At 38.2% G+C, this 15,977-nt stretch overlaps 1 protein-coding gene across 1 annotated transcript in view; it reads right to left on the bottom strand.

Moving 5' to 3' along the window:
* Nucleotides 1-13,054, bottom strand: part of KLHL20 (kelch like family member 20) — a 55,586-nt gene extending 42,532 nt beyond the window's left edge. Inside the window, exons 1-2 of the mRNA XM_063104733.1 lie at nt 12,911-13,054; nt 11,946-12,009 (exon numbers count right to left, since the gene is read on the bottom strand). Coding sequence (XP_062960803.1) covers nt 11,946-11,968 — 23 coding nt within the window. The 5' untranslated portion in view covers nt 11,969-12,009; nt 12,911-13,054. The remainder of the gene's footprint in view (nt 1-11,945; nt 12,010-12,910) is intronic.
* Nucleotides 13,055-15,977: the final 2,923 nt, after the last annotated feature.

Below are 15,977 nucleotides of genomic sequence, written 5' to 3'. Positions count from 1 at the left end.
AAAAGTTTAAAAGCCACTGATGTAGAGTTCTGGCCTGAGTTTTGAAGTCCCACGCAACAAGGGCCAAGAGGTACAAGAAGGGAGAAAGGATCTCTTTTTCAGATTATTCCAAGATTTGTTGTTGCTGTTGTTTTTGGTTTTCAAACAAAGGCTTTAGGGTGGGGAGATGGCTGGAGCTTAGGGATCTACTTGTATACGTAAACTGTGGAAGTCCCTAAGCTGAGCATTTCCTGTATATTTATGTGTGTTGCCCAAATTGTGTTAAGGCTGCAATAATTATTTTCCTTTAAAAAGGGATTTTTAAAAAAGGGGTGGGATGTCTGTAAATTACTGAAATTTGATAAACACTGCACTGTAGGATTAGGGTATATATGTATGAGTCTCTAAGTTTTTCGAGTTGATGTTTTCCACAAGTCATAAATATAAAAACTGCCCTTCCTTGCTCAGCATAATCTGTTACCCATCTTAAAGAGTGGAGATCTAGATTAGGAATAGAATGGATCATCAGATCATTTAGCATAATGCCCTCCTTTTACAGATGAAGAAACTAGTTTGGTTAGGTGACTTACTCAAAACGGTAAAACTTCAGCAGCAGAGCAGATCTCCTGATAAACCATAGCTACCTCCTGAGGAACTGTGATTCATGTGAAAGTTGGAGAGAGTATGTAGGATTACTTAACAATTCAAAATAAGGTGGGTTTTTTTTCTTATGGTTTATCCAAATTTCTATACAACACTTTTTAAAAGCCTAGGAAACTATAACAAATAGAGATTTCTTTGATTCAGTCACCATGAAGAACATCACCAGTGAAATATCATGAGTCAAATAACTTGGTAAAAGAGGTCTACAACGTAAATTTCAGATTTAAGAAAATAAGCATAAAAAAATTGAACTTAAGTACCTCCTCTTTTAACTAAAAAAAATGAGAGGGTCTAAGAAATTTTCAGAATTGCTTTTAAGTATTTCTAAAATATAGCCAAGGGTTTATTATCTTTAAAAAAGTTATTCCAGATAATACATGAGAAGCAAATTTGTATCTTATATTCATATTTCATATGTAGAAACTCAGGTGCTAACTTATCAGGTAAAAGCCACAAACTTAGTGACAAATAATTAGAACTAAGATATTTGAATTTTCAAAATCATCACACTATATAAACATGCAGAGAGAAGAGAATCTGTGCCTCTCAGTTAAAATGGTAATTATTCTTTTAAAAAATATTTACTAATTGCTTATAATATATAGAGCATTTTGTTATGGACTCTCGAAAAATCAAGGTATATAAAGAGGCAAAAAGAGAACCTAATTATCTAGAGGGGGAGATACATGAATGACCAGAAAGTGGGCAACCAGGACAGAAAATGTAGCTCAGACAAGGGAATTTTTGGAGGTGATAGAGATTTAGTACCATGATTATGGTGGTGGTATCATGGGTGTACATGTATGTCCAAATGCACCAAGTGTATACATTAAATATGTGCAATTTTTTTGTATATTATACCTCAATAAAGCTTTAAAAAATGTGACTCAGGCAAAATGCATGAAGTATTTGTTTAACATCATTTAAAAAGATCATGTATCTGATGGGTATAATCTATTAGGTTACTTCATGGGTGTGTATTTTGTTATAAAGTAGGAATATTACACTGGGTTTTCCCAGAGTCTAAGTGAAATATCTCATATCCATGCTCCAGATCATTATATTTCTGTTTCTGATTCTAGACTCATTAAGCAGTACTCTGATGAAAAGTCTTCCAAAAGTACGTTTCGCGGCTCAAGCATTCTGATCACTGGGTTTGAGATCAGCCTAGTTCTACATGACTCTTCCCCTGGCTAACCCTGAATTCATCTCCTACTAGTTTCCCTTTGCTCACTGTTCTCCGACTACACAGACTTCCTTACTGTTTCTGGGACATGCCAAGGCTTCTCTTGCTTCAGAGCTTTATTCCCTCTTTCCAAAAGGTTCTACCCCAAATATCTGCAGAGCTCGCTCACTCCCTCATTTCTTTGAGATCTTTGCTCAAATGTCAACTTATCAGACCACCCTATATGAAATGGCAACTCTTACTCCCACCACTCTATGCTCTTTACCTTGCTTAATTTTTCTTCATAAATATATCACCTCCTGACAAAATATATTGGCTCTCTCCTCCAACTAGAATGTAAACTCCATGAAAACGAACACTTTTGTTCTCTTTTGCTCGCTGCTATATACTAACACCTGGAACCAGTACCCATTAAGTAGGTGTTAAATGAATTAAACTTTTCTTCTTGCCAAAATAAGCTATAGCCACAAAACTTCTTATCTAGTTCTCTTGAAAGAACACCAGGTTTGTAGCCAGGCAAACATAGGTTCAAACCTTAGCTCCATCATTTACTAGGTATAATCTTGGGGAAATTAGATTAACCTCTCTGATCCTCAAGTTCATCATTTTTAATGTGGGAATAATTGCACTTTCCTCATAAGGAATGACAATGTTGAGATTTGTCTGAATGTATGTCTCCTGACTCCAAAATCTGTACTTTATTATCCCAAGCTCTCTTGGGCAACCGGATCAAGTATTTGAAATGGAAATGACCCTGGCAATCTGGTCTATGTGGCTGTTATTCTTAAATGGGAGGAAAAGCAAGCACAGAGCCACATGACTGGACTGTGCTGCTCTTTTAGGAGAATAATGAGAGGGAACAAGAACACAGTTCACAGTAGGCTGAGACTTTAAGGAACACCTCATTTAAAATATTCTGAGAAGTTGTATTTAATTCATTATAGTCAACTATTTCTCCCATGGTTCTGCTCCATGTCTTTGCAAATGTGTGCTTTTAAAAATTTAAGGCCACACTCTCCATCATTTTTATCATGTCCAAAGAGTTTTACTATCAGAAAAGTAATATTTTTCCGTACATTTTTCTGGGTGCCTTTGAAGGTAATTTATAGTAAGTGCCCTAGAAATAGATGGTGTTCACACCTTGCCACATCTATATTCACAACTTCTTTGTTTGAAGTCTGATGGAATAAATACTGTAACGATCTGAGGGGTGAAGTATTGAAGTGTGAACTGCTCCCCATGACAGAGCAAAACCCTATGAAAGGTTTTAATTAAAGTTTTGGAGGAGCAAGCTTTATTGTTCAAGTAAAAATTCACCTAGAGAAACTAGGGGATCTCAAATGATTTGCTTTTTCAACTGTGGATTTCTATCCCAATACCGAATTAATGACATTACAAATAAAAAGAGAAACAATTTAAACTCAAATAAAAATGTTTATATTGGGCCGGCCCGTGGCTCACTCGGTAGAGTGCGGTGCTGATAACACCAAGGCCACGGGTTCGGATCCCATATATGGATGGCCGGTTCGCTCACTGGCTGAGTGTGGTGCTGACAGCACCAAGTCAAGGGTTAAGATCCCCTTACCGGTCATCTTTTTTAAAAAAAAAAATAAAATAAAATAAAAAAATAAAAAAATAAAAAATAAATAAAAATGTTTATATTAATTGAATTTGCAAGGCCAATCTACATGTACTTTAAAGTTGAAGGAGGCAAGTGAAAGGATTATTCTGTACTCTATCCACAGCCATCAAACTAGGGAGACCAAACAGACCTTTTGCCTTCTCCCCAAAAATGACTCTGTCAATTCTGGGAAAGAACTGGTCTTTCTAAAATCAAAGGGTATGAAGTCTGCTAATGATAACTTTAGCATATTTTGTATTCTTTCAGTACTTATGAAAAGCATAACTTCAAGATAAATTCTAGTAGGGCTGGCCCATGGCTCATTTGGGAGAGTGTGGTGCTGACAACACCAAATCAAGGGTTAAGATACCCTTACTGGTCATCTTTAAAAAGAAAAAAAAAAAAAAAAAGACAAATTCTAGTAATAACATATTTTACCAGCAACTTTTTCAGACTTTAACATAATTTTTGATTTTGTTCCTCTGTTTGGCTATATGCTTCAGGGAAAACTGACTGTATCTCCAGCTTTAAACATGAGTCCTGACTTCTCTTAAATCAACTGGCTAAAGGCATTCCCCTACCTAAGCTGCTAATCAAACTTAAGGAACAGACTTATATTCCATGATTCAGGGAGAGATGCTTTGCTGGGTGTTAACTAAAAAGAATGTAGCATTTGGTAGTGGTGGTAGGGGAAGGGGAGATCAACTTTAGGTGAGAATGCAGCTGACACAGCAAAATCTATATTGGAGAGAAAGAAAGAATTTGGGTCTAAGACAGTATTATCCAGCCACTGCATCAGCCAACCCTGGAGCCCACCCTACCTGTCATGTAAATAAAAGATTTTCAATATCGCTTAAGCCAATTTGCAGCAGGACTTTATTACTTTCAGCCCAAAACATTCTGACATCAAAAATATAGTAGTTAAAATGTGAAACAGTAAAATTAGTCACATACTCTAAGTTTACTACCAACTTGAATATAGAAGCTTACCCTTAGTTTGACTGGTTAGCTACTCTTATATACAGAGGTTCTCCCTCCATTATTGTTGGATTTTCTAAACTATGGTTTGAATTTGTGCCTTTTCTTTCAAATGAAGTGAAAATGTAAGAAGACTAGATACTGTGTCTTCACTGGCTGATTGCTACTTCTTATTAGGTGAAGTATTATTTTTTGTTTTGTTTTGTTTTGAAGTTGAATTTGAATATTTTTAGGAGGGCATGTACTCTTACTTTGCCATAGTCCCCACCACCCTCTGTCTCATGTGAAGCTATGCTACACATTAACATGAACTACCTAAAGATTTATTAAGGTTTTTTTTAAAAACTGTGTTCTAGATGTATCAGAATTGTAACAAAGAGAACCAAACTGCCCAGTATAGTAAAGTAACAGTAACTTGAAACGGAGAAAGTTTTAGGGTGGTAAAGGGAGAATTGTAAGAGAAGAGAGAGATTGATTAAAAATGGCAGCAGGTTGTGATCTAAAGAGAACAACAGCTAGTGAATGGCTGAAGAACTTTATGACCTCCTTAACTATCCCCAAAATTTCAGTAAAACCCTAGGGTATGCAACAGGCTTGAGTTATGGTGGCTAGGGGAAACAAAGAAGTTTTCAATGGTAATGGTCAATGAAGGTGAAGAAAGAGACAGTGAGTATGGGGTATTTCTAGAAAGAAGATTGGCTGTGAAAAGCTGAGACATATAGTACTATGTCTGCTTGCTTAAAGAGGGGGAAAAACTGAAAAATGAGTATGAGCGTAGTTCAAAATGTTTGTGGAAAAATGGAATTAAAAGATAATATAAATTCTTCCATGAACTTTTTTTTTTAAAGATGACCGGTAAAGGGATCTTAACCCTTGACTTGGTGTTGTCAGCACCATGCTCACCCAGTGAGCTAACCAGCCATCCCTATATGGGATCCAAACCTGTGGCCTTGGTGTTATCAGCAACACACTCTCCCGAGTGAGCCATGGGCTGACCTCTTCCATGAACTTTTTAACCGTTTTTTTTTTCTTGTCTTTTTCGTGACCGGCACTCAGCCAGTGAGTGCACCGGCCAGTCCTATATAGGATCCGAACCCGCGGCGGGAGCGTCGCCGCGCTCCCAGCGCCGTGCTCTCCCGAGTGCGCCACGGGCTCGGCCCATTCCATGAACTTTTTGAAGCACCCTAATACTGATACAAAGAACTAAAACGAGGGAGAAATTTAAAAATATAAGTAAAAGGGGGAGAATAAATGATGGAGCAAGATCCTTGAAGAGTGAGAGTGTACAGAATGAAAATATAGAAGGGACTGATCTTAGACAAAAGTAATAAGAGCTTAGCAGGAGATCAGAAGAAGGGAGTGGGAGAGGAGATAATGTGGAAGTAGATACATTTACTCTGGGGTAAGAAAGTTGGGGAAATTCATACCTGATGATCTCCATTTTTTTTTTTTTTTCTCTGATGTCAAGAAGCGGGGAGCAGGTCATTTGTTGCTAGTGAGAAGAGTAGTGACGGGATCATGGGTAAGGAGAAGAATGGGTAAGGATGTAATATAGTTGCTGTGGGGAATGAGTAAGCACTGACTAAGTACTCATAGAAATATTGTTGGATAACACTGTTGGCCCAAATGATATTAAAGACCATGAATACAGGAGCATGCATTCCCTGTGGCCAGTTTTATTCTGTAGTACTTAACAGCCCTAATCAGAGAATATAATTGCCTGGATTAATCTAGAGTTGGGAAATGCCACAAACTAAGGAGTTGGGTGATGGCTAGAAAATGGTTACTGTGTTTGAAGAACTGGATTGGGTGAAAACAGAAAGGGCAAAGGAATGCTGATTTTGACTATGTCAAAGAACAGATGCAGTGGGCATTCAAGAGATTACAGCTAGAGAACAAGTTATTAGGACTTAAAATTCCAGAGAGAGTTTTTATGAGTGATAGCAAGAGTAAATTATTGAAATGAGTGAAGGTAAAAGTCACCAGAGGTAGAAAAACAAGGAAATGTATGCTAGGTAAATGGATGGGTCATTCCTATGAATGCTGATATCTCCTAAAATGACAATGAGAAGACTAATCAAATCATGCGTATCTAAGAAGCATAAAGCAAAGAACAAATCAAATACCTTAAATGTACTTCATATTTACCACAGGAATGTTACAATTTTTGATACCTCCCTAAGTAAATAACATTTCTGCCAACCAAAAATGAGTGAGCCAGCTTTAAATTTCAGAGTTATCAAGTCACACATTCCCCAGATCTACTACTCCAAAAGTAATAGTCTTAATTGAGGAAAGAATCATTTTCTTTAAGTGGCTAAGATAATTTGAAAATCAAGCACAATGAAAAGCTTAGAAAACATACTCTTTGATTCTAAGGCATTTATAATCAAGTTTTATCTCTTAGTCCAAAGACCTGCAGACTCTTTCCTTAGTCTGGAATTGTGTCTCTACCTAAATGAATCCTTCTCCTTTTATACTTCAAAAATTTTGTTTTAATTTGGAAATTAACAGCTTGACCTTAAAAAAAGATTCAGTTGAGCTGAGCCTCACTTATAGTCCTAAACACACTTGAATAGAGAGAGCTAGAGATTTGAGCATACAAATCCTCAAAATAGCAGTAACATCTCAAAGTGCCAGATCTGCTTACTAGAAGGGCACCCACTATGCATGATATTCCATACCTGATTCCATATCAGAAAGGCAGGCTGTTAACTGCTTTATCTGAAAACAGGTTGTGAATGTTTTAGCACCAAGACATCTCATCACTATTTATTGGATAAAATGAGTATATTAGGTGTCTTGGCCCACTGATCAAGGTAAGATGAAGGAGGAAGGGCAAATAGTCACATAAGCAAGCTGATCTCCCTTTATGTCAGAAAAGCAAAAGCATTCCTAGAATACCCCTGAGCAACTTCTGCTGACATCTCCTTGGCAGCACTGTGTCACGCAGCTATCCCAGATGCAAAGACTAAGAAATTAAGTACAATATTTAATTTTCTTGTGTTTGTAGTAGAGGGAGGGAGGAAAGATGAGGCATTGGGCAAGTGAACCTACAGTGCATGCCACACTAGGGAACAGTCAAATCAAGCAGGTATACCTTATACTACTATTTTTAAGCATACATTTTAGATTGACTAGAATAAACAGGAAATTTTAAACATACAAGATCTGAACAGAATTTTTTTTTTGTCTTTTGAAATAAAAAATCACCAATAAAAACTCTAGATATAATTAAATAAAATAAGACCTAAAGCATCTAAAGCTTCTTACCTATTTTAGAATCTTTACTGGATCTTCCTCTGAGGCCCTACCTTAAAGCCCCGGCACTGCCTAGGGTTGTGTCCTTGGCATTCTCCTTTTCTGTTCTACTCTCTTTTATGCCTACAGCTTGAAGAACCTTCTGCATATTGATGACTCTCAATTTTTTTATTTCCAGCCAATATCTCTCTTCTGCCCCAGACCCGAGTACATTCTGGATACCTCTACCTGGTTGTTTACTAGACATAGTATTCTTAAAGTGTATGAAACAGAATCTATTCTTGGTTTACTGAAGTGTGTCCATCGTCCTGTATTTTTCATCTCATAGCAGCACCCAGTTTCCCAAAATGAAGTCTTTGAAGTCATTCATATTGTTACCTTTTCCTCATTCCATATTTGCCAAATCCTTTTGATTTTACTATTAAACAAACTCTCAATTCCATCCTCTTCTCTCAATCTCCACTGCCATACATCTACTTCAGGTCCTCATCATCCTTCATTTAAACTACCACAACTCCTTTAAATTCATTTCTTTGCCATCATTTCTTCTCTCTTTCTAGTCCTTCCCCTATTTGTCTAAAAATCAGCCCTAAGAACAAATCTGATCTGTATAAGAATGTCCAACAATGTCCATTGGCTCTTAAATACCTAAAGGATAAAGATCAAACTCTTTCCCATTGTTGCCACCTTGTTTTTCATGTTTCCCGTTTCCCTGTGAAGGTTAATTCTAGATGTCAACTTGGTAGATGAAGGAATGCTGAGAAACCTGGTAAAGCTATCTTTTTAGGTGTGTCTGTGAGGGTGTTTCCAGCAGACATTAGTATGAGAATCTGAGTGGCCTGGGTGGGAAAGACCCACCCTCAGTTTGGGTGGGAACCATCCAATCTGCTGGAGGTCCGGAGAGACAGAGGAAAGAGGTGAAGTTCTCTCTCAATCTGCTGGAGCTGGGATACACTCTTCTCTCCTATGAGTGGACATCAGAGCTCGAGACTCTTCAGCTTTTGGGTTCCAGGACTTACAGCAAGAACACCATCAGCTTTCCTGGTTTTGAGGACTTTGGACTTGGACTGAGCCATGCTACCAGCATCCAATTTATAGATGGCCTATCATGGGACTTTTCTTCATAGTCAAGTGAGCTAATTCCCCTAATAAATCCCTTTCATATAATTATAACATATCCTATTGATTCTATCTCTTTGGAGAATCCTGACTAATACATTCCCCTTCTTCCCTTTTTTCTTCCCCCACATACCCCTCTACTCCAGATTTATTCACCATTCCATATGTCATACACTTCCAGGTTTTTGTTTGTTTGTTTTTGCACAAGCTGTTCCTTTTGTTTATGGTGACCTTAATTAACTCCCTTCTTTAGAAGTAAATTCTTATCCTTTCTAGAAGATCCAGCTCAAACATCACCATCTCTGTAATGCTCTTTTCCTTTCCACAGAGCAGAAGTTCCCTCCTCTGGGTTTACATCTCTATTAAAATCCTGTTCAAGTTGTATTATGATGTCTGTTTCCATTACTTCATCTGCATACACGCAATATATAGGAATAGAACAGGTATATAAATGTTTGGTGAGTGAATAAACTAATTTCTAATAAAATTAGGCTTGGTTTCCTATTTATATATTTAAGGAAAGATGGAAGGATTATATTACAAAATGTTTTAGTTATCTCTAAATGAAACAAATAATTAAAAAATACTATCTTGGGAATCAGGCATATTATGATAAGACTATAGATTGGTACAACCTCTAAAGAGGGAAATTTGTCAATATCTACCAAAATTTAAAAAATGCACATACTCTTTGACTGGGCAATCCTACATCTAAGAATTCATTCTATATTTACACATTTAGGCAAAAGCCACCTACAAGGATATTCATTGCAGAACTGGTTGTAACAGCAAAACATTTGTGATAAATGTCTCTCAAAAGGGAATGATTAACAATGACATGTACAGACAATGGGATACTATGTAACTATTAGAATAAGTTGGGTCTATATGTATTTGTCACAATCTACAAGATAATTTGTAAAGTGAATAAAGAAAGATACAAAAGAATGCATGATATGCTAATATGAGTGTTTATTAAAAAGGGAAGATACTGATAATATTGGTAATTGGCCACAATAATCAACCACATTGTATATTGACAAAATAAAATAAAATTTGGAAGGAAAAAAAAAAAGCGAAGATACCCGATATATGCTTGCATATGCATTACAATGCCTCTGAAAGAATGCATAAAACTGCTTACAGTGGTTGCCTTTGGAGAGAACTGGGAGCTGGAGTCAGCACTGGGAGACTTACTTTCCATTGAATATCCTATTGTATCTTCTAAATTTTGCATCATGTACACTTAATAGACAGTTAAATAAATAAATAAATGTAATGAAACTTTACTAATAAAATGCCAATTGATTGCATAAAACTTTATAATTAAGAATTAGGAAAAATAGAATTAGAATACCTTTGACAATAATTTTCAATCTTTTCTTGTTCATAGATTTTTTTTTGTTTGTTTTGGCTGGGGAAAAGTCTACAGAAATTGTTCAGTTATTCAAACAATTATTCAGTAATCATCAAGTACTAGGGATGCAAACATTTGAAGGCATGTGAGACTCAAATAGCTCACAATCTAGTGGGAAGAATACACATGTATTCAAATAATCTCAATATAAAGAGTTACTTTTCATTCAAACTTCTTTAAAAGCAGCTGAATTTTGAACCCGACACTACTTTACAGAGACTGTTTTCTGTGTTGCAGCAGCAAAAATGAAAGTCCAACAAGGAAAGGGAGGGAAGTGTGACCATGACTTAATGTAGGTAGCAGGTAAAAAGTAAGACCTGAGAGCAATGGTAGGCTAGCTTCTGGCCAAGTGATGGTGATGAAGAAAGAGCTGTAACTTAACAATGGCACTAGAACTATCCAACATGATTTTGACATAAATAATTGACAGCATTACATAATAAAGCAAGAAAAAAAGAACAGAGTGCTTAGGCGAATACTTTATATAGAAATTTCTGATAAATCAAAAACATTTCCATGCTCTGCCTTTCCTTTTAAAAAATAATAAGCTCTTATTTTAGCAACTATAAGAGATATGACATTTTTGGAAGCTGAAAACGAGGAGAAATCAGTGGCTTTTGCAATCATGTTAGAAGTTGAAGTGATGAAGCATTCATGTATTTATGTGTTAATTTCTTCATGTACGTTGTGGTGGAATATTATTCCTACTATAGAGTACAGGATAAATAAGATAATGGCATTTGTCAACTCCACGATATCTTTTCATTTGTAGATCTCAAAGCCTTTGCAAACATTCATTAATTCCCAGTATCCTAGCCAAATGCCCTAGAGAAGTAAACTGGGGTATAGAGAAGGAGAATAGCTCAAGGTCAACTGACAAATCTATAACAGATTTGGAAAAGGAATACATTCTGGTTCTTCCTGCTAATTCTGAATTATACGTCATACCCCCATCATAAAATGTTTCTTCCCTTAAAAGGGTCTGCAAGAGTTGAGTATCTTTGATGTTAAATAACAAATGATTAATTCAATAAACATAAAAGGAGTTTAAGAAATGAAGAAACAGAACAGGGCTGATTTTATTTCAGTCGATTCTAGTCTCATTTGTAAGAACAGATTGAGAAAAACAGTACTAAATTCTAGGGTTAAGAGGGCCTATAAATTTTCTGTATTTTCCCCACACACTGTTCTATTTTTTTGTAGACTAAGTTATTATGTGTGATACCTTTTTTTAGCCCTTTAACAATCTTCCCTGCAATGCAGCTATTTTAATTAACAGAACAAATGTATTAGTGAATATCCATGAAATAACCAAAACCATAATTAGGCATGAAGTAGCACAACATATTATAAATTATTATTATTCTTATATGGCAACAGAACCCTCTACATTCTATAGGGAACTGAAGATTACAATAAACACACATAGTATCATAATATACTTAATGAATATTTATCACAAAAAATTACCATGCAAAACGGAAAATTTAAGTGTTAAGAACTACATAAAATCCACAGCACTCTTTAGAAATTTAACTTCCATATTTTAAGAAGCTACTAATTTCTGATATTACTTTTGATTTATTTTAGGACAAAAATCATTAGTTCCAAGCAGAATTTAGTAAGATCTGAAAACCTTTTTAAAAAATTTTAAATGAAACCTTGGATTATTACGTGAATTTCAATCTGTGAAACCAAAGGTTTTCTTCCTAAATGCTTACCTGCGCATTTGCTTTCCTTCCATGCACCATGAAAAGCACCCTTCACCACACTCTAAAGCCGAACCTAAGACAAGAGAAATGCAGTAACTTAGTAAAAGCTATTTCTGATCTTTCCAGCAACAATCTTTATATAATCATTTCACTCATTTCGCCAATACTCAGTAATTTGATATGCTATATACCACAGGCCTTTTGCAGATGCCCAATCATAATTAAATCAAGTACCCTTAAGATGACTATCCTTACTCTTCATACTAAAACGATTATATATGAAGTGCGCTAAACAGTCCCGATTGCTAGGTCAGTCTTGTCTCTTCAAAAAACGCCTGGAGACATTTAACTTTGACCTCGCCATCAAGTGTATCTACAGAGCCATCACCAGATCCCCAGGAGTACTAACCTGATAGATCGGATAAGGCAACACACTGGTTTAACAACGGATTTGAAGGCTGTTAACTTGTCTCGAAGTGACAGGAGGAGGCGGCGGCGGCATTTGCCTTTAAAAACAAACAACTCCGCTTCCGACAGCCCAGGGAGCTTTAACAGGGCAGGGAAAGTATGGCTCCAGACTAACACTCTTTACAAGCCCGTCCCTAAGTCCTAAACAATGTTCACCACCCACTTGGCAGATCTCGCCAGGTCCCGAGGGTTTAATGGGATGCACAGTACTCCCTTCCCTCGAAATCCAGTGTCTGGGGAAGCTGTCCAGGGTGTAGAACCCCAACGCCCCCGGGCAGGACAGCCCAGCGCCTCCCCTGGCTGCAGTATAAGGTTATCAGCCAGTGTGGCGTCCCGCGAGGCCCAGCCCTGGCGCCCCAACATCATCTTCTCTGTGCCGACTGACAGGGGACCGACGGAGCACGGCCCCGACTCCATCTGGCAGCTCAGCAACTTGGGACCACAGATTTGCAAAGCGAGCCCTGGGGCGTTGTCCGTTGTCCCCTGCTCTACGGCGTCCCACTTACCGGCTCTGACACTTTCTTCTCTGCTGCAGCCTCCTCTGCCTTCCTCTCCACTCTGCCAGCTCCTCCGCTGCCGCTAGCGTAGGCAGGAGGCCGCTCCTCTAGCCAGTTCCTTTCCCCCCACTCACTCCTGTCCAGAAGCAGGAAGTGGTCCCACTCCTAAATCGTTCCCGCTGGAACCAATATATTCCGCCAAGAGGTTCCGGTATGACTCCGGAAGTAACCCTTCCCTTTGCTGGTGATTGGGATAACCCCAAAGACTACAAGTTTTCATATCCAGTTGCTTGAATGCCGAGGGTATCCGCTTTAAGAGTTCACCGGTGAACCGTCATTATTCGAATACTGAAGGCTCCTCCTTTCTTCTTTGTTTTCCAGTAGAGGCAATAGAACGATAGAAGTAGTGACAGAAAGCTAGGAATTTTTATTTATTTATAGTTGGTTGCTCTCCTTTTGGCACAATGTTGTTTCAAATTGTGGATTGAATGACTGACGCATGCACATACGGGGTCGACATATATTAAGCCTCTACTTTGTGCAAGGTGTTGACGATACACAGATAAATCAGAAATAGACCTGACTCCCCAGATTTCTCACAATCTAGCTTTCAAGGCACCAGGGTTTTATCCAGGACTCTAAAACTGTGCCAACTTGCCCTTTCTACTTAGTCTTCACCACCAGACACTTCACCAAACACTTCTTCTGTGGACTTACTTTAGTATTGGGGGAAAAATATTTTTCAATTTGTCTTTTGCTTCAGATTTTCCCAAGGCACACAGCCACCTGATTTTTACTAACGAGTGTATTTAGGAAAGAAACAAGTGATACAATAAGGTGAGGTGGGGGTTACAATTTCAGGAATATAAGTGAAAGACTGTTGCTGATTTCCTGATAATTATTCTAGGCTAAGCATTAACTAAACCGGAGTTTCTTTAGCTGTTCTTTATGTGCAATATACACAGGTTTGTCCAGTTGTTGTAAAAGAGAAAGGAACTTCTTAATAGGCTTGAAATGGGAAGTACATGGCCTTTAGATCCAGAAACCCACAGGTTCAAATCCTGTTCCTGTGACTGGCTAAACTTGTGATCTTGGCCAAAATTATACTACATATGTATATGTGACATACACACATGTAGCAAAATTATTTTGTTTACATGTTTTAAAACTTTACTTAAATGGTATCAAAGTGTATGCATTCTTTTGCAAATTGCTTTTTCCACTCAACATTCTGTTTGTAAGATTCGTCCATGTTGATCAATGAAGGTCCAATTCAATGATTCTTAAAATGTGGTCCTGGACCCGCAGAGTTACCATCACTTGGGCCCCGCCCAAGATCTGCAAATCCTTGGGCCCCGCCCAAGATCTACTGAATCGGAAACTCTGGAGCTGGGGCCCAGTAATCTGTGTTTTAACAATTTCTCCATGTGATTATAATGCACATTAAAGTTTGAGAACCACCACACTAATTTATTGCTTGCCACTGCTATATAGTATTCCATTTTATGAATGTACCACAAATTTTTGTTTAATTATTTATTACTTTTTAATTTTTTAATTTTTATAATATCAAAATTGATTATACAAATTTTGGGAGTTCAACACTGAGATATGTTGATCAAATCAATATTACTAGCATATATATTGTTACAAATTGTAATTATTATTTATGCCCCTTGTCCAATCCCTCACCATCGCCCTTTCCCTCCCCCACCCCCCTCTAATCACCCTAGATTTCTTCTCACCCTTTGAAAAAATAATGGTTACTCTGATTATTTGCTGCCCAAAAATCTGTCCAATGCTGAGAGGTGTGATCAGGTCCCCCAATACTATCATACAGCAGATGCCTCTTCCATCACTCTGAAATGGGCTCTGTGGAGAGAGAGATCCTCTTCCTTTCTTTATCTCTGCTGGTGACTCTCCTTGTGTTAAGGCACTCCAGTGGCTGGCGGATGATCTGTGTGGTAGTTGTGGCATCTAGCTGCCTTCACAGCAGCCATGGTTATTGTGGTGGCTGTGGTGGGCCACCCACATGGAGAAGATGTTTTTGGCATGCTCCTTGGCACTGGCAGCATGCCTGGTTGTGGGAGGGGGATCCGGTCCCCTCTCCATGCCCCGGGTCCTCAGGTGGGCCCCAAGGCACTGGCAAGGTGTGCCTGGTTGTGGGAGGGAGGTCCGGTCCCCAGATCCATACCCCGGGTCCCTGGGCGGGCCCTGAGGCGCTGGCACAGTGAACCTGGTTGTGGGAGGGGGGGTCTGGTCCCATTCTCCATGCACCGGGTCCCTGAGTGGGCCCTGAGGTGCTGGCACAGGGTGCCTGGTTGTGGGAGGGAGGTCCAGTCCCCTTCTCTATGCCCCGGGTCCCTGAGTGGTACCACAGATTTAAAAAAATTTATTATCCTACAGATGGATATTTTGACTGTTTCCAGTTTTCTCCATTGCAAACGATGCTACAATGTAAATTCTTACATATGCCTCCTTGTGTACACTTGTAAGAATTTCTCTAGGGTATGCAACTAGGAGTAAAATTGCTGGGTTGTATGCTATGCACAGCTTCAACTTTACTGGCACTAGTCAAATTGCTCTCTAAAGTGGTTTTTCTGTTTTAATAATAATAATATTACTAGCAAATACTTATATAGCATGTTATATTAACTTATCAATACTCACACCAGCCTTCCTGAGGTAGGACCTATTATCATCATTCCAATTTTACAGATGGCACCAAGGTGTTGCATAACTTACCCAGTCACACAGCTAGTAAGAGGCAGAACCACGACTTGAAACCATGTGCAATGGCTCTAGGCGCTGTGCTTCTAGCCACAATGTCACAGTCCCTTTCTCTATTTCCAAACCTGAGCCAATCCGCAAACCCAGAACCTATTGACTAAAGGAGAGTCCTGCGCCTAGGAGAAAGGATCCTGCAACACCATGACAGTTGTGTAGAGAAATGATTTCCCCAGTCCTTTCCCAAAGGGACTTAAAATAATTTACTCTGCCACAATACATTGAAGAAATGGAAATATTGAAACTTTCCAGGATTGTGGATTTAGGGCTCAAATTGGCATTGACCCAA

The sequence above is a fragment of the Cynocephalus volans genome, chromosome 8 (genome assembly GCF_027409185.1).
Source record: "Cynocephalus volans isolate mCynVol1 chromosome 8, mCynVol1.pri, whole genome shotgun sequence".
In the NCBI taxonomy this organism is placed as follows: domain Eukaryota; kingdom Metazoa; phylum Chordata; class Mammalia; order Dermoptera; family Cynocephalidae; genus Cynocephalus; species Cynocephalus volans.
This window is presented reverse-complemented; position numbering and strand designations above follow the sequence as displayed.